This window comes from Echinops telfairi, unplaced genomic scaffold (assembly GCF_000313985.2).
Source record: "Echinops telfairi isolate 266 unplaced genomic scaffold, ASM31398v2 ScPeMD7_7420;HRSCAF=8458, whole genome shotgun sequence".
In the NCBI taxonomy this organism is placed as follows: domain Eukaryota; kingdom Metazoa; phylum Chordata; class Mammalia; order Afrosoricida; family Tenrecidae; genus Echinops; species Echinops telfairi.
Window position 1 is genome coordinate 21,291,129 of NW_022111320.1, and position 24,805 is coordinate 21,315,933.

The 24,805-nt window shown below is 41.4% G+C and overlaps 1 protein-coding gene across 1 annotated transcript in view; it reads right to left on the minus strand.

The window, feature by feature from the left end:
* STAC (SH3 and cysteine rich domain) overlaps positions 1-24,805 on the minus strand; it is a 195,907-nt gene that overhangs the window by 14,518 nt on the left and 156,584 nt on the right. The window contains exons 9-10 of the mRNA XM_004704066.2: positions 6,365-6,416; positions 5,979-6,116 (exon numbers count right to left, since the gene is read on the minus strand). Coding sequence (XP_004704123.1) covers positions 5,979-6,116; positions 6,365-6,416 — 190 coding nt within the window. The remainder of the gene's footprint in view (positions 1-5,978; positions 6,117-6,364; positions 6,417-24,805) is intronic.

Here is a 24,805-nt window from a genome sequence, read left to right on the forward strand (position 1 = left end):
GAAATCGCAATGGGGCCAAGTTCGTGAGACACATTTTACAGAATTGATTATAAAATAAACTGAAAATAGTTGAGTAAAAAAAAAAAAGAAACACACAGGGCAGATCTAGCCTGTCCTATAGGGTCACTATGAGTGGCATCGACTCCATGGCAGGGATTTTTTTTTGGAGGGGGGGTGTACCCTGAGAGGCAGATCTGAGGGAGAAGAGACATCTGCATCCAGACATCTGCATTTTGAACAAAGTATCTGGGACTCTAATTCAGAGGGTCCAAGGCTGCACTTCAAGAAGCACTGGGCTAAACGAGGATGGAGGGTTATTGGGTCTCCTAAACAATATGGGCAGACACTGCTGGTTCTGGGTTCTGGCCTGCTGTGTCTTGAACTTGTCTAGTTGTAGGGGCTGGGTTGCTTGCCTCATCCCTTACTCTCACCCTCAACCTCACCGATCCTCAAGTCCACCCTGAAGGTGGAGAACTTGGAGCGTAAGCCTTTTTTTCAGGAAAGGTTTCCTTGGGGAATACGACCACCGAGTTGGTAGAAGTCCGTGAGCAGCTGCTGTTTCTGGAAATGGATCAACCTGAGCAAGTTTTAATTTGCTTTCTGCTTCCACTGATTTGTATTTTAATTGTCTAAGAAGAGTTCTTAATCTCAAGTGGGGAAGCACAATATTATTCTGAGAAAAAAATACATCAAATACACTGGCAGGATTGTTTAATCACATTTTGCCAAGAAAGATGCTCACCCTTTCCAAGTTTATTTCACTCAGACTTTCCATAATTTTGTCATGGGAAGGATGCAGTGGGTGAACTTAGGAACGTTCACAGTGTTGGCATGAAATCCGGCTGGGATGAGCTCCGTTGGTTCTGTGCGGCATGTGTGGGCTTAGAGACAGGGTGTCCATCCAAGGGTGAGGACTCAATTGCCTGGAGGCAAGAATGACTCAGAGAAAGGCCATATGAAGGGATCCCTCTACTCTTAGGACAGACCCATGTCTTCAGTGACACTTGGAAGTCAAGCTCCGTAAATGGTCCTTCCCTCTTCAGCCCATTCCATTCCATTCCATTCCATTTTATCAAGGGACAGGGACTCAGTGGTAAGCGTTGCCTTGGGGTTTGAAGACCTATGTTTGACTCTCAGTTTGGCCACTTTGTAGATTTTTGCCCCTTGACCAAGGCACAACATCTATAGGTCTGTGTTTCCGTCTTTATAAAATAACAATCATCGATAATGAAGAAAATTCATGGGCACTGTGGTTGGTAGGCACCATTGAATCCGTTCCTACTCTCCATGACTGTGTACAAGAGAATGAAATGTCACCTTGCCCTGTGCCATGCTCACAGTTATTCCCCAGTTATTCCTATGTTCGAGCCCCTCATTGCCGCTCCTGTGCCAGCCTATCTTGCCAAGGTCTTCCTCTTTTTCAGCGCCCCTCCACTTTACCAAGCATGCTGTTCTCCTGGGACTGCTCTCTCCTGACAACATGTCTAGGGTCTGCGAGATAAAGTCTCCCCATCCTTGTCACTGACGAGCATTCTGGCTGCACTTCTTTCAAGACAGCTGTGTCTGTTCGTGTGTCAGCCCAGGTACTTTCCCCAAGGCAACAATTCAAATGCACGGAGTTTCTTCAGCCTTCCTTAGTCGACGTGCAACTTCTGCATGTGTGTGATTGAACAGTCTCTTTGTGGGCAGCAAGGAGATCTCAAATATAACGTTGAAAGTACAATGGCTTCAGAAAAGCTCATATAAAAATGAAATGAAAACATAATGGACTTTCTTATTTGAAGTCCCCTAATATACAATAGGCTTTATAAACGTAAAATAATATTCATGTATGACAGTATAAAATAATGACTGATGATTGTCATACTTATAATAACTACCTTTGTAACAGGGCCCATGGCACTTAATTCATTCTTTCCTTTTTATCTCCAACCAGGGCTGGAGATAACATTGTCTGCCAAGGAACAGATCCTCAAACAGATCATCACAATGCAAAAAGTGTAGCATGTAGTTTTATGGGGGACAGAGGAGTGTGTGCAGTTTTTCAGGAATGAGGGAACAGTAAGGTTCCCCCGGTGTGCTGCCATTTAAAGAGGCTAACTCTCATAGAGTGACCTTGGCCTTTGCTTTACCTCTTTGGGGAGCATGTTGATAAACAATGAGCTGGGCAACACCAGCTCCCGGGAGGGGAGAATAAGCAACTTTGCATGGAAAGGATCCAGACACCTTAGGCAAGGCATACTTCAAGCCGGCACATTGATTGCTACTGATCAGTAAGGCGAAGGGGCTGTATAAGTTATAAAGTGTAAGTTAGAAAATGTATCCTGTAAGCGCTCACTCACTGCCATTGAGTTGATTCTTACTGATCTAGACCCGCTATGCAAGCTAGAACTGCCCTTGTGGGCTGCCCAGACCGTCACGCTTTACGTAAGCGGTAGCCTCATCTTTGCCCCAAGAAGCGGCTGGAGGTTTCCAAGCGCTAGTCTTGCTGTTAACAGGCCCATGCACAACCCACTACACCACCAGCGCCCCTACCTTTATAAAAGGGAAAAATACCAGTTTCAAGTAATCAAAGCTAAACAAATAAGATGTAAAAACCAGGGTGAAATCATAGAGTGCGGTGACCCAATTTCATAAAGATATTAGACATTTTAATAATAAAAACCCATTAGATGGCAAACACCTCTGAGGGTACTTGCATTTACATAAGCAGTACTTACTGTGATTAGATACTGAGATTATATCTAGTAATTGTTAGATACGCTGCAGTCCTCATGAGGGTGGGGGTACTTGCGTATGCGTGCAAATGCAAAGCAGAGACCACAAAAAAAAAACCACACCCTGGCAACCCTGTTTACCTTTATAGGATTGGATCCCAAAGCTAAGATTGAATACTTTAAACTTTACTTAATACATTTTTAGAAACTATTATGGAAGTCATTTAGATGGAGAAGAAAGGAAAGCCCTTAAAGAAACCTTCTTAATGCTTTCTTTCTCCAATTTATATTGTTTCACTACATTACATTATCAATATTTAATATATCCTTTGGTTACTTGTAAAACTCTCATTGAAGATGGAAACATAGTATCTGAAGACCTCTGCCCCTTTCTCCTCAGACTCCCTCCTTCCTTCCTATGTTTTTGCCTCTTGAACAAGGAACAACCTCTATGAAGATTTTATTTCCTTATTTATACAATAGCACTCATCAATGTGAGAAATTTATGGGCAGCTATGAGATCTCAGATACGACGTTGTAAGTACAAAGCTTTCAAAATGTTCATGGAAAAACGAAATGAAAGATAGTGGACTTTTTTTCATGAACTTTTTGAAGTCCCCTTGTATATAAGCTGTATAAACATATAATAATATGCGTGTATGACATTATAAAACAATGAAGAGTAATCATCATCCTGTTATACATAAGATTACTAGGGGTCACAACCAACTTGCGAGTATCTAGAAACAAAATAGCACGAAAGCTTTCTCTGTTTCTACCTAGTGTTTCCTCCGGGGACCATCTTGGTGTGGTAGGAGCAGAAAGACTGTTAGGGTTGACAAGGGTAGGGTTGAGGTCAGGAGGACTTTTAGGACTCAGTGTCAGGTCAGATGCTCTGTCTGGGTCCCGTAATAAAATCAAGTCTGTAGACTCCATTTGCATCTCGCCCATTGTGTTTACCTGGGGTGGGTGGGTGGGTGGGGGGGCGGTGACGGGGATCTGGGTCTGGATTGCAATAGTCTATCATCTGAACACCATCGAACTTGCCCTTGCTGTCTAACACATTCCAGCGAGGAAAGTGTTTTGTTGATTTAGGAACTCTGTTGCTGTGTAGTTATTCCTATACTTGAATTATGAACCTCATTGTGATGATGCCTTTTTGCATAAGATCGCCCCCTGCATTCATGGGAGTAAGCACTTTTATGGCTCTTAATACATGGAGCCATATCACCATCTAAAATGAGTGGAACAATTTATCTGGGGATTTAGGAAAATGCCAATGTCACTGAGCTGACTCCCCCTCTGGGTTAACAATCCAGGGGAAATAACATTCAAAATGACTGGTTTCTCATTTCCATTTTGTTTTATAAAACTTTTCCTTTAAATTGCAAATTTTCTTTAATTTTTTTCTTGCAGTGATTCCTGTGAATAGTTGCAAGGTTAAAACTTTATTCTTTGAGGTTTTAGTGGTTATTTTGAAAAAAAAGATAAAAAGTCATTTGGTGGGAACTATAGCATACAAATTAGTTGATCAATTTGGGTGAAACTTTTTTTAAATTACATATTTGATGTAAAGTAATGATGGATTTCCTAATGGGGATTAGTAAATACCTTTGAAGACAACTCCAACAGAGTCATTCTCGATGTGCTTTGGATAATTCTGTTGAGCAGAGAGTGGTAATGTTAAATACCTAATGGAGTTTTTCATTTTGTAATTCTTCGTATGGTGAGATACCCTAGATTCTCACTGCCATGAGGAGCATTAGAATTATTATAGCCATAAATACATACCGAAAAGGAACAACATACAGCTTTTAAAAAATGACATTCATTGTAAGACTTTATTGGGTGGGAAAATGGATCTTCAGTTTCTAAAGTCTTCCCATACACATCGTGAGAAAACTGTCCTGTGCATATTATTTTACTCTTAGTGTAGTGATGATACAGGATATGGCATGATGGTAGTTGCATTCAGAGGAGAAGGGGCAGTGGGAGACCCTCTGTCTGCTAGAGGGTGGCAAAGAGGGAGAAGAGGACAAAGACTGAGCTGTAACTGTTCCTTCTCGGTGAATGTCTCTGCCCACCTTCCAGGGGTCAGATGGAGGAGCAGTGAGTTAGTTAATTGTGCCAGCCTGGCCGATAATCACATGTGGTGCTAATTGAAAGGCGGAGGGATAAATGGGTGGTGAGCCTCACCTTTCTAGTTCTCGGGCCTCTTGCTTTGTGATGGTTGCACCAGGGTGCAGCTGCCTTAGCAGTTCCCTGCTTCAGCTTGCAAGATTGACTTCCTACAAGACATCCCCAAGGAGAAGCTACATGGACCTATCCCGAAGCAGCCCTGGGTGCTGGAGCAGCCGTGTGGAGAACCCTGCTAGTGCTGAGATGCTTATTCATTCACTGACTTAGCTTTCCTCCTGCAGTCGGCATCATCGCCTCTGTTTTGTGAGGTGGAGGACTTTGTGGACTGGTGTTGGGTTAATGGGTTAATGTTGGACTTGTGGGCTTGGGCAGCATTGGGTTGGGATGTTTTCGTGATGCACATTTTCTTTATATAAAACTCTCTCTTGTACATGAGTTGCTGTGGATTTGTTTCTCCAAAGTACCCAGACTAATACAAGCAGGAACCATGTAACTTGAAGATACAAAGAGTCAGGGGGTTCACACTTCAATGCTCAGAAAATTGACAGCATCATAAGAGAACTCTATATTCAACATGACAATGGAACAAGATGGTGTCACATACCTAGCAGATCCAATGTAGGATCATATCTAGGGCATAGACCTGAGATGGTGACCTGATTCTCTACGTTGCATCTATGTCTGGTGGAGCCACATGAAGGGGTCATGGGTTTCAATGAACAAGCAGAACAGTATGACTTGCAGGGGATCTTTGTGACTGGAAGCGAATGCTATGAACCGTGAGGTGCTGACACAAAACATGAAAGTATCTCCAAAAGATAAGGAGGAGTGAACCACAGAGTAGTGGGCACTAGTATAAATCGCAGACTAAAGTAGCTGCCCTCACCAGGGACCAGTAGTACCCAGACGAAACCATGGGACCTGATGTCCTCATCCTACCACCGTGGTATTACGGACATTTCCTCTTGTTAATAAATGTCCTAGGATTTTGGTTTTGCATGCTTTGACTCTAGTACACTAATAGCATTGGATTAAGTATATCGTTTCCCAAGGTGAATCCCCATATGTTAAATGACTGTGATATTTGTTCAAACTTTGTACGAGTTTCTGTGCTTCACTTACCTGATTCTCTTTCAGGGTTATCTGTCCCTGTTCCTTGCACCCAGTGAAGGCTCTAACGCATCTGAAAACCTTCTCATCTTGCTGCACTCTTTGAACAAAGTTGGCTGGAAAGAAGCCAACCCTGTCTTGAATTTTCCCCTGAAAGGAAAAGGAGACACACACCAACAGTTGTAGCATTTCCTATAATTAGAGTTCCCAATCCCAACCTCATTGCCATTGAGTTGCTGCCATCTCAGGGTGACCCTGTCGGACAGGGTCATGTGCTCCCATGAGTTTCCAAGACTGTAACTCTTTCCACAAGTAGCAAGCCTCATCTTTCCCCCAACACTAACCACTAATCAACATGGGATCCCCAAGTTCAAATACATTAAAAAAAAAAGGCTTACCTTCCACCAGTCTTCATTGGAATCCTCTAGGAGAGTGATCATGTCTCCTGGTCTACAGAGGAGAATGGATGAGTTGGGTAGGGATGTAAAGAGGGGAAAAAGAATCAAATAATACTTAGAAGCCATAAGTAACAGCTTTTCATTTATCCAAACAAGTCTAAACTAAATGGAAATGTAATAGAAATGGTTTGTACCAGTTCTTCCTATATAGTGAGAGCAAGCATAGTTTTGGGGTTGTATTTTTAAAACGAATCTTTAGCTTTATTTTTATACATTGACTTTACTTTTATTTATTAGCCTGATTTTTTATACATGTGATTAAAAAAATCATATCCACATTATATAAGACTCCAGAATTGGGAAGTTGATGAGTTTCATCTGGAGATGATCGTTGCAAATGGATTTCTATTTATTGTGATAGGCCATTTTCTATGTACCATATATACTCAGCACATTTTTATGCAGTTTTTATGGTAAAATTATGTGTCTTGGCTGATATTCGGGTTGGCTTATACTTGAGTATATATGGTAATTAGGTTTATAGATAGACAGGTATGTGTATATGTATTCATATTTGGCTTTTTTCCTTTGTATACTATTAGTATTTAGAATTTGTTATTATCTATATGTTCAGAACCTTCTAGAAACTTGTCACATTTTTTGGTTATCCCTATTTTCTTTGCCTGTCACCTTTTACACTAGCATAATCTGGAATTTTTTGTGGTAGATTGATATGTACACACATAAGTGTGCTTATATCATTAATAAAAATGTGTGTGCTTAATTTGAGACATATTATGTTTCTTGTTGCTATTCTTGTCATATCTGCTGCATTTGCTGGTGTCACATTTGCCATTTTTGTTTGATTGTTTTGTGTTCAGATATGTGTAGGCACGTGTGTGAATATGTATTTTACTTCCCCCTACATACAACTAGAGAAACGATTGAAGCTGTCAAGGATTTCACAATCAGTGCTCATGGAGGTAGCCATCAACAAATAAAATGATGGACTGTACTGGGCACATTTGCTGCACAAGATCTTTTTAAAGTGTGGAAGATCAGGGATATCACTTTGAGGACTCAGGTGCACCTGATCTATGCCAGGGTATTTCCAGTTGCCTCATACACATGTGAGAATTGAACAATGCATAAGGAAGACCAAAGGAGGATTGATGCACTTGGATTATGGTGGCGAAGAATCATGAAAGCACCAGGGATACCGGAAGAACAAATAAATCTGCCTGGGAAGAAGTACAGCCAGACTCCTTAGAAGTGAAAATGGCGAGGCTTTATCTCACGCATTTTGGGCACGCTATCAAAAGCTATCAGTCCCTGGAAAAGGACACCGGGCTTGGTAAAGTGGAGGGTCAACAGAAGAGGAACACTATCATTGAGATGGGTGGAGACAATGGCTTCAACAACGGGCTGAAACATAACCGTGGTGAGGTTGGTGCAGGCCTGGACCGTGCTCCATTCTGTTGTATGCAGGGTTCTTACGGGCTGAATCAACTCGATGGCATCTAGGCACCACAACAGCCACCGCTAAGGAGAAAGGTGGGGCTGTCTGCTCCTGGAAAGATTTACAGCCTCAAAAACCCTATGTAGATTGCTGTGAATTGGAATCAATTTGATGGTAGTGGGTTTGGCTTAAATTCTTTTTATTTTTACAATCTGAAGACTCATTTCTCAGTTTGGAAAACATTGTCTACTATTTCTTTCAGTGTTCTCTGCATTCCATTCCCCCCCTTTTCTATGGAAACCATCTAGTCAACTCATGTTGAACCTTCTGGATAAATCTTCTATAACTTTATCCTTTTGTATACATTTCCTATCTCTTTTCCTCTATGTTCTCAAAATTTTCTCAATTTTATCTTCCTAATAGCATATTTTGTGTTCAACTAGGTCTCTTCTGTCACTTAGCATTAAGAAAAAAGTTTGATTTCCCCAAGAGTATTTATCACTTTCTGAAAGTTTCCTTTCTACCATAAACACTTTCTATTATGGATGATCTTATTGAGGATGTTATTATATTTTTAAAGCAATATTTCTCCTCTTTCCAGAATGATTTGTTTCCTCTATTTGGCAGTTACTTCAATCAGGGGATTTCTCCAGCTGTGTCATGTGTTTGCTATCTATATTAATGAATGGAAATTGATGTTGCATGAATATGGAGAGGGAGGGGTAGAGAATTTGTGCAATTAATATAATCAGTTCACTTCAGACACCCTCCAAGCTCGTGAATGAATTGGCTGGGAGCTCAGTATCTCCTTGCATATATTCTTACAAAAGGCTTTTGTTTGTTTGTTTGTTTGTTTTTGGTTGCTGAGCATCCTTACTGTACTGTCCCCAACCCAATTCCAGTTGCATCAATCTGTTAATAAATTCCCCCAAATTCGGGCTTTCTCTTGGCATCTTGATGATGGTCATGGATACTGTTTTTTAAGTAGCCCCTCTTTTCTCGCACTTCATGGAGCTGAAGCAAGTGGGGAATGTAGATTTGTGTGCTTTTTTTGCTCTTCTGATCTAATTTCCTCTGCTGTCATTTTCAATTCTCAGCTAATATATACCTTCGTGGGAGGTTCCAAATATAACAGGCTTGTTTGCACCTGAAGCATTAAATACAACTGGCATTTTGGTATTTCAGCACTCACAGTTTCATGCTGATGCCCCAGAAAGTGAGATGGCTGAAAAGCATGCCTTCCTAGGTGATGGATTTAATTAAGTAGCAAAGATGAACGTCAATGCAGATAAATATTTTTAGCTCCAGCAGAGTTTATTTAACTTAAAAACCCAAGGAACGATGTGTTGTTATCAAATACAATGTTTTGCTGGTAGTTTGATAGGAACTGTAAGTAGATGGAATGAAGCTCGTGGGAGAAAGGACCTTTTCCTAAGGTTAAAAGGCGAGGCTATATGAATCTGACCCTCTACTCTTAGTGTTTAGAGACTCATTCTCTACCAGGTGTAGATGTGGACAGTCCTGTAGCGCACGAGCTGTGCTAATGAAATGACACATGAGAATGAGATAGTCACTGGAATTCAAGCTATGATTTTATAAGACATACCAGGCACACTCCTGGCAGTGTGATGGGGACGCTCTCTTTCCCTAATAAGAGAGTTCCTTCAGGATTAGAGAACTGTTTGATGAATGGGAAGGATTAATGGATACATCTTGCTCTTCCTTCGTTTGTTTTTACACTCATCCAACACATATTTATAGATACCTCTTATGAGAGAGGCCCTTGAGTAGGAACTGAGTGTTCTTTTGCCAAATTATAAAGTGTTCACTAGGCGTAATAGTCTGGCATGTAAGGTAGATAGAAAACAAGTAAAAATGAAATAAACATTTTTAATATTGGCTATACTCGCTGTCATCAAGTCAATTCTGAGTCATAAGGAACCTGTAGGACAGGGTCGAATTGCCTCCTTGGGTTTCCACGTCTGTACCTCTCTCTGGGAGTAGAAAGTCCCATCTTTCTCCTGATATGTCATTTCTACATCTATTAAATATTAAAAGGTATAAAATGTTCAATAGACATAGAAAATATATTTCTAATTTACACATTATAATACATGCATTATTTATAATAATTACAGAGTGTTTTAAAGGCTATGAATACAGGATACAGAGTAAAAGTGTGTCCTATTTAGATGACCAAATACTCTAATCAGCTAGATTAGACACCTGGGGCAACCCTTTTCCTGTAGGGAGAATCTTTCTCTAGGGCAGTACTTGGATTTCAGACAGTAAGCTATGTAATACCTGAGTCACCAAACCCATGGTTGGTGAAATTTGTAGACTATACCCTTGCCAGAAATCATGAAACTCTTTCTCACTGAACTCTGTTTTCAACACTGTGTTCCAGATGGTGGGTCTGAGTTGGCAAACAAGTTAAAATCACTCTGCCTCCCTCTTCCATTTAGAAAAGGCAGGGCTGCCATTTGTCTTGAAGGACTGAAGGCCTCGTGGCTACCGTTCTTTCCCTAGCGAGCACCAGGATGGACAACCCTGAAGCTTGAGTCTCTGTCTCCTGTCATTTCATTCTCCTTGCCCTAAAATAGTGATGTCTTCGTTCATATGAACATGCTCCAGAAAGTTCGAGACCAACCTACTCCGGCCTAACGGCTCTTCTCTTTCATTCAAGTGATGTTATGTTCCCCATCTATTATGTGCAGATTTTACAATTTCACTTTTCCTTTATTTTCAAAATTCCTGGAGGTCAATTTCCCAGGCCCCTAAATTCTCTCTCTCTTTTTAAGCCTCCTTTGCTTAAGTTAATCAATATACTTATCTACATAGGTAGAATCGAATTATACTCTTGTTTTATATCATGATGTATCATGCTTTTTCTATCTCGGTCGGTAGGTAGGTCAATAGAGAGAGAGAGAGACAGATAGGTAGGTAAATAGATAGATAGGTAGATAGATAGATAGATAGAGCATGACATAAAACAAAAGGATAATTCAATTTGTGAACAACAAATAGATAAACTTCCCGTTTGGTGTAGGTAGAACTGAGCACCCCAGCTGCTTTTTGCTTTCGTTTGCTCACTTAGGCCCAGCGAGAGATGCATAGGTCTTTTTAATAATGATATTGTAGATTGAATTGTGACTTCCTAAATATAGGTTGAAGCTCTAACTCTTGTACTAAAGAATGTGGCCCTTTGGGGAATGGGGTCTTTGGGCAAAGAGTCATACTGGAGTAGGGTGGGTCCTAATCCCATCTGAGCGGTATCTTACATGAGCGGGAAATGACCATGGACACAGAGAAAGGATAGGCATATGTGAATAGAGGCAGATGTAGTTTAGACGAAGAATACCGACGCTTGCTCGGCGTGGCCACCAGAGGCTAGAAGAGGCGTGAAACATCTTCTCTCCCCGAACTCAGCAAATACCCTCATTTGGACTTCTCGTCTCCCAAACTGTGCGATAGGCAAACAACTGTCAGTGGTTTGAAGCCATCCACTTTATTATTATTATCATTATTATTGTCATAACAGCCTTCGGAAATGATCCATCTGATTTATGGAAAGCCATGAAGTGGTGAGGGCACTGTGGGCTAATGAAAACTGGAATAAAATAACAAAAAAGCAACTACCAAAAAACCCCCCCAAAGCAAACTCATTGCCATCAACTTAATGCTGACTCACAGCGAGCCTGTAGGACAGGGTAGAACTGCCCTTGTGAGATGCTGATACGGGAATTTCTTTTTTAATTGGTAACTGGTATTTCATTGGTTGTTTTAAGGATCAATACAGAGCATAATAAACAATTTTTATGTAATTCTTTTTTGTTTGTTTTTCGGGGTCACACTGGCAGTATTTCTGATGTTTGGGGTTGGAAGGGGATGCGAGGGCAGGCAGTTTGATCACTTTGCTGCTATCGGCTGAGGATGTCCTTGGAAATTGACTTAATTCAGTATCCAGTGCCAAGGGAAGACAAGAGCTCTGATCAGGATCTCTAGCCTGCTCTGGGAATCTGGCCTGCTTGAGACTGGAACTTGTTATGGGACTAGAAAGCCCCATCTTTCTCCCACAGAACAGCTTGTGGTTTCGAACTGCTGACCTTATGGTTAGCAGTCTAATACATAACCACTACACCACCAGGGCTCCTTCACTACAGGATCAGAGAAATGATGAAGAGGATCAAGAGTTTATTGGTGAGGCTACATATCCTTGCATGTGAAGGTTGATAACTGATAGCTGCGCTCCTTCTCAAGGATTCTATGCCTCCCCTGTTTCTTAATTCTCTGCTAGGACATTCCAACTTCTCTTATACTGCTAGGTAAAACAGCTTCAGGGACTGGGAAGACACAGTGTATACACACATGGGAACAATGCAAACTGAGTCCAGCCAACAAAAAGAGACTCTTCTGCAAGTTGTTGCAAAGACTTCCCTGCCAGGAGGCTCCTGGAGTTGTCTGAGGTCCCCTTGCCTAGCTCCTATCTGTGTGGAACACAGCTCCCTGGGTGTGGGAGGGCAGAGACTCTGCTTATGGACCACTGCTTCTACGAAGTACCCTCTCTACTATCTGAGACTCCCCAAGACCTCTGACTGGTCCTCCTTTGGGAAGAGGGTGTTCGATGACTCTTGTTTTCTGAATGTTTTGAATATAGTGAATATTTTAAACCTTAAAGGGCATCTGTCTTCCTCATTCCACTGTTCCTTTTCACTTAGTCTATATGGAAATTAAATAACACTCAAATATTTCTTGAACATTTGTGACATGCAAAATCTTGGTGTGCCCTGGGGATGCAAAGATGAAAATATATTTCTAAAGCTCTGTTTTATTATTTGCAAAATGACGTTAATAGTAGGATGCATATCTCACAATTTTTTTGTGATTAAATGAAGGAATATTTGTAAAGTATATGACAACACACAATAAAAACAAAACTCTTGGCATTGAGTGAATACTGACCCATTGAGGCCTGTCTTAGTTATCTAGTGTTGCTACAAAATAAATAGCATAACTAGATAGCTTCAACTAACCAAAACTTATTCTCTTAAAGTTTAGGAGGCTTGAAGTCTGAATTCAAGAAGCCAGCTATGGGAAGGCTTTTTCTCTCTGTTGGTTTAGGGCTAGGTCCTTGTTTCCTATCAATCTGTATGGGCTCGATATCCCTTGGAGATTTCTGTGTATCTTGGTAATAATGATCTTCGCTTGAAACTAAGAGGTTCTCTGTGCAGGGATCCTGGATCCAAATGACATATTCCTCTCCTGGTTCTTCTTTATTAGTGGTACTGAGGTCCCTCCCTAATTTGTTTCTCTCTCCTTTTTATACAAGGTCATGAGGTTACAGCCTAGGACTTTGATCTGAGTAAAGGTGCTATATCCCACCCTACTCCACTTACTGGTTGGCTGATCACGTCAGATGACACCCTGAGGGGATTACATTAGTACTGAAAATCATGGTCCAGTCGTGTGGATCCACATTAGTTAGGGATACAATTCAACCCATGACATCATTCTGCAGAACAGATTAGAACTGCTCCCCAGGGTCTCTAATGCTATCAATCTTGATGGAAGCATTCACTCCATCTTTTCCTTTGGAGCAACTGCTAGGTTCAAATCACTGATCTTTTTGGTTAGCTGCTGAGTGCTGAACCAATGAGGAGCTACCAGGGCTCCTCATTACCATAATAAATGGATGCTATTATTGCTGTTAGGATATAGTTACTACCCTCAAGCTCTTTGTAATCTCAAAAGAGAAAGACACAGAAATTGATAATTTGCAGTAAATTTCATTGCTGACTGGAGAAGAAATACACTAGGGGTCGTGCACAAGGATGTGATTGATCCCAAAGAAAATTCCAAAATAAATATTCCTTTTAGAGTCTCAGCCACTTCCATTATAATAGGTCACCAATGAGCTATATTTACTGTGCTAAGTGGTTGTGTGAGTTAAATAAGAACGACTATGTGAAATTCTTTAGTACTGTGAACGGGACATACTATGGGCTTACTGAATGCAAATTTCCTCCTACAAAGGTGATTTTCATTTTGAAAATGAGATGATCTAGTGATGATTGCATTTCAAGTGAGGGTTCCCTTAGGATTTTGGCAAGAGTGATTGGTTGATTAAACGGTCTTCCCCTTCTTGTCTTGAGTGACTTCAGGCATTGAACTTGGTGTGATTCAGAGCTCTGGGAACACTTCCCTGTCTTCACATCCCTCTCACAATCTTGTCCTCCCATTCCAGGCAATGACCCCAGAACTGAAGCAGGGCCCTGGGGGTTGGATCTAGTGTTCAAGGACTAGGTAGAGAAGGAGGTAAGGGGAAAGATGGCCTGGCTGAGGACAGCAAAATGACACAGGACAGCAGTGCTCCTTCAGTGATGTCACATCACCAGTTTCATTTTACACCCACTCTGCTAAATCAAGTCACCGGCTTGTCAAAACTTCCCAGAACGACATTTGATTCCCGGGCCATGTCGGCTAGCTGTGATATTCCTTAGCCTTTCCCACTCATGAGGCACAAGAGCTCCATATCAAGCTTCTGGCAACCAAAGTCCCCCAGCCAAAACAGATGTCCTGGAAAATTAAGCTACGGGGAACCCTAAAAGGAGCCAGCCAAACAGCTCCATTAATTTTGATCTACTGCTTGGTTGTTTTTCTAGACCCATCTCCCCAATTTTCATTATTCTGATCCAGAATCTGTTACAGTCCGGGCACAATGGTGCGTAAAAAAGGAAGTCCTGAACTCTTCAGTTTCATTTAATCTTAAGCCTGGCATCCACAGACTGCCTGTGTGTCCCCGAATGTATACAGCAGCCTGGAGGAGAAAAAAACCATTCACTGAAAGGGCCATTTAGAAGGGTTTGGTAAATGTTCCTGAACTGTCATGGACCACGCTCTCCAGAACCTAATTGTGAGAGGCATTTGAGTGAGAGGGAGGCTGCTAAACACATTAGTGACATTTGGGAAGACCTGGGTTTCTTGACACAGTGCAGCATCAGAACATAATATGCATCAGAGACTTTCCTCAAATAGCCTTAATTGCATTTTGATGTCCTGGTGACTGTGAAGATTATTTTTAAATCAGATTGGTGCATTAGAATTACATTTAGTTTTAATTAAGTTGATGCATTTGCTAAGCAGTAATGTACTTAGAGAATGGAAACAAGGCTCTGAGGGAGTCTTATTCTGTCTTACTCTGTCTCAAGGGATGTCTCTTCTTATTTTATGCTGGGTTTATCAAATCTTATGGAGGGAAAGACATTAGAACATAAACGGGAAGACAAATATCCAGTGTAGACCAATGTACAGAATACTGATTGAGAATCTGGAAACCTGCTACTGTTCCAAATCTACCACTGACCCAGTGTGTATCATTGACCAAGACATGGATGTTCTCAAATCTGACAGGTGATTTGAACTCAGGGGAACACTTAACAATGCAGATTTCCAAGTTCCAGCATGACTTTCTAAGCCTTGATGGAGCCCAGGAATTACCATTTCAACGATATTCTCCAAGAGATTCTTCTGGCTTGTAATAAGTGGCTTAACCATTGTAACCATAGTTTTCTCTCTTCTGTAATACGACGTCTCCCACCCCTGTCATCAAGTCAATTTGGACGATAGGGCAGAATAGATGTGCTCCCTGTAGTTTTCAAGGTTGTACATCTTTACAAGAAATCCTGATCTTTCTCCTGTATAATATAATAGGTAGTTCCTTGATTATGTACAAGATTTGCTCCAAACTGTGCCTGTAAGTCTTTAAATGGGATTTGTAAGTGAGTCAGAACAGGTGCAAAAGGCCTGGAGCCTTTTCAATGATGTAAAAGCTTCACATGCAGCATGTGAAGGTGATTGTGAGGAAGAATTTGTTGTGTTGAAGGGGTCGGTTCAATCATTTCAAAGTGAGGGCATATTAAAATAATATTAAAGGGGAAGTAGGATTCATCCATAAGTAAATCAGATATTTGTATTTCAAGGAATTTTTTTGTATATTGCTTTCCTGGTTAGCCTCAGATATTTACTAACATATTCCAAGGGGATGTTAGGAAAAGTTATGCTCAATGTTTATGGTAGTTACATAATCTGGTATCAATTTGGGACATAAAAGGATTAAGAATGAAGGGGTGGAGTCTAGTCTGTCAATCAGATCATAGCCCATGAGGCCTCTGTGTGGGCATGGCCTTCTCCTGAGGATTCTGGGAAATCCTTTTCTTTTCTCCTACTTTTTTCCTACTTGGAGGTGGGAGATTCTCTCTCTCTGTTCAGTCTCTTGGAGGCGCTCTACTGGCACATGGCACTACGCTGATAGATCCTGTACTCTGGGAACTGATGGAGCCACGTGGAGATTGCTGCTAGTGCTGACATGCTTACAACACCACTGGATCCAAAGAGTTTCTATCCACTCGCCTGTCAATGTCCTGTATTAGGCATCATTGTGTGCGTTTCGTGAGTCTGAAGAGGACTTTATAGGTTGATATCGGACATAGGGGCTAATATTGGACTTATGGGCTTGGACTGGACTGGGTTGGGATGCTTTCTTATGTACAATTACCCTTTATATAACACTCTCTTATACACATATGAGTGTCTATGAATTTGTTTTTGTAGTCTACCCAGACTAGCACAATGTTGAAATGAATAAAAAAAAATCACTGATTCTTGTGTCCTGTCTAGTGTACACCTCAATTATCGTTCCTTTTTCTTTTTATTATTTTTGAGCTACTTTACATCCTAATAAGCTGTAGAAGATAGATAATAATACAAATGATTCATGTCCAAAAAAATTTCATGTGAATTGTATCGTATGGAATGCTATCAACCATAACAAATACTAGGTGATGAAAATGGTTTGTGCTTGTCTACTAACCTAAAGGTGGAGGGTTCGAATCCACTCAGTGCACTGAAAAAAATAACGGCCTTAAAACCTATTTCTGATAAGATTACAGCTAAGAAGACCCTGTGGTGAATGGTTCTACTCCCTACATAACACATGGGTGGCCATCAGGAATAATTGGCTCAGTGGCAACTGATGACTCCTTTAACTGGAGTGACTTTTCATGAACACACATGACAGATTACAAATTTACAGGTTTTAAGGATTGGACACTAGAATCCTAATAGATTTATAGAAAGTCGCGTGAGTAACACCCAAAGAGAGGGAAATGTACACTGCCTGACAAAAGTGAACAATGTCCCTTAAAACATCTACCAAGGCCTCATCCCATGTAATTGATCCAGGAGCCTGACCATGTGCGAGAAAATCCTTGGATGACAGGGCCCAGAAAGTGACTTTGACTAAGGATCATCAACAGGAATGTACTTTTGTGGTCCATTTTTCTTTTTCTTTTTTAACTGTAAAAATACAGCTACCAGGACAGTTGCCAAATCAACATTGTTCACGTGTATGTTTCAATAAAACCAATCAATATGATATGATATCCTATCAGTCATACTGTGTAACCACTGCCAATGTTCACAGCCACATTTTCCACTGTGGGGCATTTTCCCACATGACTTCCCTGGAGGAGCTTTAGGTCTGGAAATATCCCCAAATTATGCACATAGTGGTGCATCTTTTCCTGGCCCTTTATCTTTTGTTGAATTTTGGAAGTAGTTCAAATCTCTCCCAAATGTAAAGAACCATAAATTGCCTCATTAGAAAATGAATGAAACAGCCCATGTATATTCACTAAACATTATCAAATTAAGACAGAATATTTAGAATCAAGATGAGTTTGAATGAAGTTATCGCAATGTGGTCCTGTCCCTGTGGTGAATTTCCCACCATTTCTCTTCGTAATGATATTTGCCTTTTCCTCCAGTTGGAAGCTTTTAAAAGTGATTTTCTTGCTCTGCAAGTTTAAACCCATTCTTTCTTTACACGTTTGTCTCTTCATTGGAAAGAGAATGACGGCTCACTACCTTGGCTTCACAGGGATTCATGTCCCCTCTTTCTGGGAGATGTGGCTTGGTGATGATGCCATCTTCTTGCAGAGATTTCTCTGACCTTCCAAGGTTGCTCTGGATGCCCCTTTGAGGGGCAGGCTGCTGTGGCATTCTGGACTCCTCCAACCACAAGCACTACTCTTTGGCTGTGCCCAGCTACACAGCTACTGGAGTTTTTAAGACTCAAAACCAAATCCCAAACCAAACCAGTGGCCATCGAGTTGATTTTGACTCCTGGTGGTCCCACGTGTGTCAGAGTAGTACTGTGTTCTTTCAGGTTTCCAATGGATATTTTCTCAGATGCAGCCAGCCAGGTGCCTCCGAGTGAACTCTCCCAGCTGAGCATTTTAAATATCTGCCTCACTCCGGGACTCCTGCTTAAGTCCAGTTCTGTGAATTGTTCAGCCTGCAGAAAGTGTTTTCGCTAGGTGCCATTGAGCCAGTTCCAAACTCATAGCAACCCTATGTAAAACAGAATGGAACACTGCCCAGTCATATGCCACTCTCACAAGCGTTTCTATATTTCAGCCCATTGTTGTAGCTACTGTGTCAATCCATTTTGTCATAGTTCTTACTCTTTTTTGCTGACCCTCTACTTTACCAAGCATAATGCCTTTCTCCAGAGACAGGTCTCTCTTGCTTATGTGTCCAAAGTATGTGAGATGATGTCTTGCCACCCTCACTTATAAGGTTCATTTTGGCCATACTTCCTCCACCATAGATTTCTTCTTCCTTATGGCAGACAATGGCACATACAATATTTTGTGCCGACATTGAAGTTCAAAGACACTAATTCTCCCTCTGTCTTCCTTATTCATTGTCCAGCTTGAATATGAATATAAAGCAAGTTAAAATATTGTGGGCTTACTTGAGTACTCAAAGTGACGGCTTTGCTCTTGAACACTTAGAAGGAGGTCTTTTGTGGTCAGTGCAACGCTTCACTTGATGTCTTGTCTGCTTGATCCACGTGTTGATTGTGGATCGAAGTAAAACAAAGTCCTGGACAGCTTTGATCTTTCTCCATATATGATGCTGCTGCTCATTGATCCAATTGTGAGAGTTTTTGTTTTCTTTGTTGAGGTATAATCCATAAATCCATGACTTTATAAGTAAGTGCTTCAAGTCCTCTTCACTTTCAGAAAGCAATATCGTAGCATCTGCATATCACTGGTTGCTACTGGATTTTCCTTCAATTACTGATGTCATGTTCTTCTGCATATCGTCTAGTGTCTTGAATTATTTGCTAAGCATACAGATAGGATCTGGTGAAAGGACACAACGCTGATGCATGCACTTTCTGATTTTAAGCCAGACAGCATCCCCATGTTCTGTTCAAATGTATGAGCTCTGCAGGACATCATGAACTGCTCCGGAATGCCGTTTTTCACATGTGCTGTGATTTTTGTGTGTTATGGTTGGTTATGATCCTTAAATGCCTTTGTGTAGTCAATCAAATAAAATGAACATCTTTCTGGTATTCTGTGCTTCCAGCCGAGAGTCATGTGTGCTCGGCTGTGAATTTCCCCTTGCAAGTCCTCTTCTCAGTCTGGCTTGCATTCCTGGCCTGTACTGCTTCAACTTACTTTTGCATTTTCTTCACGAAAGTTTCACTTGTGTTTGATATTCATGATATCATTTGACAGTATCCTCATTATTTTGGAGCAGCTTACTTTAGAATGGGCATGTAGATGGAGCTCTTCCTGTCTGTTGGCCAGGTTACTTTCTTCCAAATTTCTTGGCATAGTCGAGTGAGTGCGTCCAGCATTGCACCCACGTGTTGAAACATCTCAAAGGGATCTGTCAACCCCTGCACCCGAGTGCTGGGTCAGTGCTTTCAGGGCACCTTGGACTTTTTTCTTCAATGCTGTCAATACTTCCATATGGTACCTCTTGCAATGGCTGAATGTCAACGAATGATTTTTGGTACGATGACTGTGTTTCATTTCCATCTTCTTTTGGGCTTGTGTTTAAGAATTGAGCCTGGACATTGTTCACTCAGCAGGGCATCGATGATAATAACCACTGATGAGTGGTGAATAGATTTAAATAATTGTGTCAAGCTTTAACTCAATTTCAACTGATGCGTTGAAAGCTCCAGAAGAGTTGAATTAAGGCCATCCCACCTCCAGAGTTTCATGTGAAGACTAGCTTGCGAGACAACTGCCACTTTTCATTCACTCTTGTCAGTGGTAATTCTCTGTGACTCATTGCTTCCAAAAGCCTCATAACTCATGAAACCTTTTTCCTACCTTGGAATTACAAAAGAAGATGTGTTTTGCTTTGAAGCCCCTCAAAATTTAGGTATTTGGACACATACTGAGATAGCAATTCATTTTTTTCCTCTCAGAATGCACAATGTTGAACAAAACCTGTTCCCCCTTTTTGCTTATAAGCTTTCACTCTTTCTTTTTTTATTTTCCCTTCCTTTTTTTCCTTCTCTGTTCCCTTTATGAAAAATGGCCATGATCATATAAATCTGTTTGGGGGGTAATAAAAATGAAAATAACTAAAATGTGTGTGTGGACATTATCAGGTCATTAAAGTATGCATTTGAACCTTTCACTCTGCAATATAGGGTTATCAGATCATTGCTAGTGGTTACACATTGTGCTGCCATCGCAGGGTTGTCAGTTTGAAGCCACCAGCAGGGAGGAAGGCTGGGTTTTCTACTTCTGTAAACCGTGTCCCTGGAACCCACAATGGGCCACAAGAGTCAACGTGGATCAAGGGCAGTGTGTTTTGTTTGGTTTAGAAGATGTTGTGGGAGAGCCCTGGTGGCAGAGTGGTCACAAGTTGGGTTGCTAACCGCAAGATGAGCAGTTTGAAACCACCAACAACTCTCAGGAGAAAGACAGAGTTTTCTACGCCTGTAATGACTTACAGTCTCAGAGACCCACAGGGGCAGTTCTACCTGTTCTTGAAGGTCGCTGTGTATCAGAAATGACTCTGGGACAGTGAGTTTGTTTTTTTAAGATGGTATAGGGGTTTATGTTGATTTAGTTATTGGCATCTGTTGAGTCCTTATGTGCTATGCACTTGCAAAGCTAGAAAAGTTACTTTTATTGATTTTTAAAAGGTGCCTGGTTGTGAATGCTAAGCGATGGCTCCAAGCTTACATTTTGTAGGTTTCTGAATCCAAAGGCAGTGAGGACAATGGGATCAATTATATTATAAACTTGAAGGCAGAGTTTGAGTTCATCCTAAAGTTAAATATGCATTATCAGGGTTTTGCTAATATGTGTGTGTGTGTGTGAACACTCATGCTAGTCTGAATGAATGTGTATTTGAGTATGCATGAGTGTATGTAAGTGTATGTAGGCAAGTGTATGAGTGAGTTTGTGTATGTCTCTGTGTATGAGTGTGTAAGGGTCTATGTATGTGTGAGCATCTCAAACACATACATGCACTCAATTGGGAGGATGATTTGAATAAGGCCTTTGAATTCATGAGGCAGTGTATGATGGTAACACTGACAGTGCTGGTTACAATGGTGTATTGTATATATACAATGGTTATAACATTAACTATTATTCAGTGCTATATATTAACACTTACTATGCAGTATTTAATAGTCCAAATAGCATTTTTAAAGAGTTTTGCTCATGAATCAAGCTGTCAATCTATAAAGTGTTTTCAGGGCTCTTAACAAAACTTGATAATAAGGGTTATTGATTGAAATTGTCTGAAATTCTTAATCACAGCAGTTTATTTACTACACTTGCTCATTACACGTTGACTAAAGAATCTTGGGAAAAGTACCCTTGGATGCTATTAGACCTCAAACAACCAGTAATGATCTGGAGACTCCAAGCCTGGTGGTCTTCATCTGGGGTGTCAGTGATAATAGCCCACTCCTCTCTCTTGTCACATCAACAACTACATTACCTGCTGAGAGGATGAAAAGCAGAGTTTCACAGCGTCTACATCAGCGATCCAAATAGCACTGGGCTGGGCTGTTTCCTAGTACACAATGACTCTTTGATATAAAGTTCTCTCTTACACCTATAGGAGTGCCAATGAATTTGTTTCTCTAGTCTACCCGGCCTAACACAACAGACTGGACAGCACCTAACAATGATGTATGCGAATGAGCCCATGGGTTACTTTTGTTCTCTCTTACTATAAGTTCTTCTTGACGAGTCATAATCACCACGGACTCAAGGCCCATCTCTTCTGGAAACAGGCCCTGGTTAGTTCCTCTGAGTTGGGTGACTTCGTTATCGATAGTTTGTACTAGTTTATCATGGCATTCATTTACCTACTCATTGTATACTCTGGGCATAGCATCTGTTAGTTCATTCAGTCCCCACCATACTCACTCACTTCTTCATCACGTCTTTATTAAGCTTCTACTATGTTCTAAGATGGGGCCCAAGACTTACAGCCTCAGAAACTCACAGGGGTGGTTCTCCTCTGTCCTAGAGGGTCCCTCTGAGTCTGAACAGACTCAGTGGCCATTGAATACGTTCTAAGAATTGTACTAAGCTCCAGAGATATAATGGCCGTGGTTTACAGAGGAGGTAGATATTAACCAAATAACCCTAGATATGTGTAAATAGAGTATGCAATTTGAAAGAATTGCACATGGTCATGAAAGCACAAAGCAAAGGAATTTGCCCTAAATGGGGGTAATTAGGAAAAAGCCTCATGGAAGACGTGGCATCTGCTCGGAGACCCAATAACCAGCTGTCATCCGTTGATGCTGACTCTGACTCAAGGTGACTCCGAGTGTGTCAGAGGAGAACTGGGACCTGTCTTGTCCTCCATGGCTGCTTTCTAAGAAGCTAGGCCTTTCTTCTGAGATGCTTCTGGGTAGACTTGAACTGGTAACACCTCAGGTAGCAGCTGAGAATGTTAATCATTTAAACTCTTCAGGGACTCTGGCCAGAGACCTATTAAATAAATAATTGTGCTGGAATTTCTTAATCTGGTGCTTCTTAACCATGTCACTAACTCCCAACATATGATGGGGTAGGACTATGCAAATGCAAACAGGGTGTGTGTAACATGATTTGAGGGGATTGGTCAGTTTTAATTACCATTCTGTGGCTCTAAGGATGAGCTATCTTTGAAGTCGGAGCCGAGAGAGACAGCCTGGGGAGCACGGGAAGAGCGTGTCCCAGATATCTGTCTGAAGTGGCAGACGCTGACGCCAGAGGCACTGAAGACTGTGGCACGGAGACTCAGCAGCAGTGCCAAGACTACTGGGTATCTTCTCTTTCTCGGACCTAAGACGAGGGGACTGTGGGACAGAGTGAAAGGTGGGCTGACTTGCTGGCCCACAGAGGCTGAAGCCAAGGTTAAGGACAGGAGAGACACTTGGCTGCTGGTTGAGAAGAAGTGTTGCTGAGGACCAAAGTGTCCTTATTGTTGAATGATCCCGACTTATGGTAGCCCATTAACTTCCCTAGTAAACCCTCACGATCGTCAATACTGTCTGTGAGTCCTGTGTGCCTGTTGCACAGAATTATTGAACCCAACATAGAAGCAGAGTATTATGGGAGGAAGGGTTGGTGTCAGGGCAGGCAAAGAAGAATGGTGCATGGAGGTATGTGTGACCCCTCCCTGTGTTAACAGGGAAGCCAGAGGAGGTCAGATATGCCTCCCACTCCATTTACTTGCAATAATTAACTGGAAGATTTCGTGTATATGTGCTGGAGGGGTGTGATTGGTGGGAGTGGGTAGGAGGTTGAGGGAAGCAGACTGCAGAAGGAATTTGTGCAAAATCTCTTAGCTGGTGTAATGCGGTCCTTGGGGGGAAGGGGGGGAGAAAAAGCCAGTGTGGAAATGAGAGAGAGAGAGAGAGAGAGAGAGAGAAGGGAACAGCATATAAGAAAAATCAGAAAGGTCACCAGAGATGAGACTAAGCTGGAACTTGAAGTTCCTGGTCTGTAGCTCAGAGCAATGTGAGAACAGCAGAGAGTTTTAAGCCACAGGTGTGCGTGTTGTGACCAGGTCTAATGGAGGCAAAATGATCATCTCTTTTGGAAGCAAGGATGACTCAGGTACCCTTCAAGCATCATGGGGGTTCATACAGGAATTGAGCCATCAGTCCAGCCCTGCAGACGTCAATGCCCACATCATTGTGCTTGTCACAGCTTTTCAACCATTTCATTCTTAAGCTGATATCTATCCGTTCTGCCTCTCTTTCCTTCCATTCTTTCCCCCTTTCTTCTGGCTCTGGCTTTTGCTCAACGAGAGCCTTCGTGACATAGTGGGGTATGTATTGGACTGTGAAGCCTGCTTATTGACTACAAGGTTAGTAATTCAAAACTACCAGCTGCTCTTTAGGAGATAGATGAGACTGTCTTTTCTTGTCAATAATTACAGTCTCAGAAATCCACAGAGGCAATTGTGGACTGTTCTACAGAGTTACTATGAATTGGAATTGACTCCATGATGGTGAGGGTTTTTTTTTTTCTCCCTATCATTTCTTAATACTGAAAAGGAAACATCTAATTCTGAAGTGTGGCATCTGTCTGCTTGAAATGAGTTTTTATTGGGTTCCTATTACATATCAAATATTATCTAATCACAGCCATCCCACAAAGGCAGGCTTTGTTATCTCCATTTTCAAGGTGAAAACCTGAATCTCAGTACAGTGAACCCTCGCCACTTCGCGCTTTGACTTCCACGGCTTCACTCTATCGCGAGTTTTTGCGTAACCACACATGCTCTGTCATTACTGCCACTGATTGGCTCATACTGTACACGCTTGATGCCATAAATGATATAATAAATAATAAATGATAATTGTAACGTCCAAAATGTTTTACTGTATTTTCCCTTTTTCGTTTAATAAATTGGGTAATATGAGTGTAATGGTGACTACAGGGTGTTTTTTCATGTCCTCTATGCTCTAACTACGAAAATATTTGATTTACAAATAAGGAATCCTACTTCGCGGAATTTCATTTATCACGGTAGGGTCTAGAAGCGATTAACCGCGATAAACGAGGGTTCACTGTATTTTAGGGAATGTGTCCAAAGGCAGAGGAGCTGAGATTTGAATCTATTGCACGTGATTGGCACAT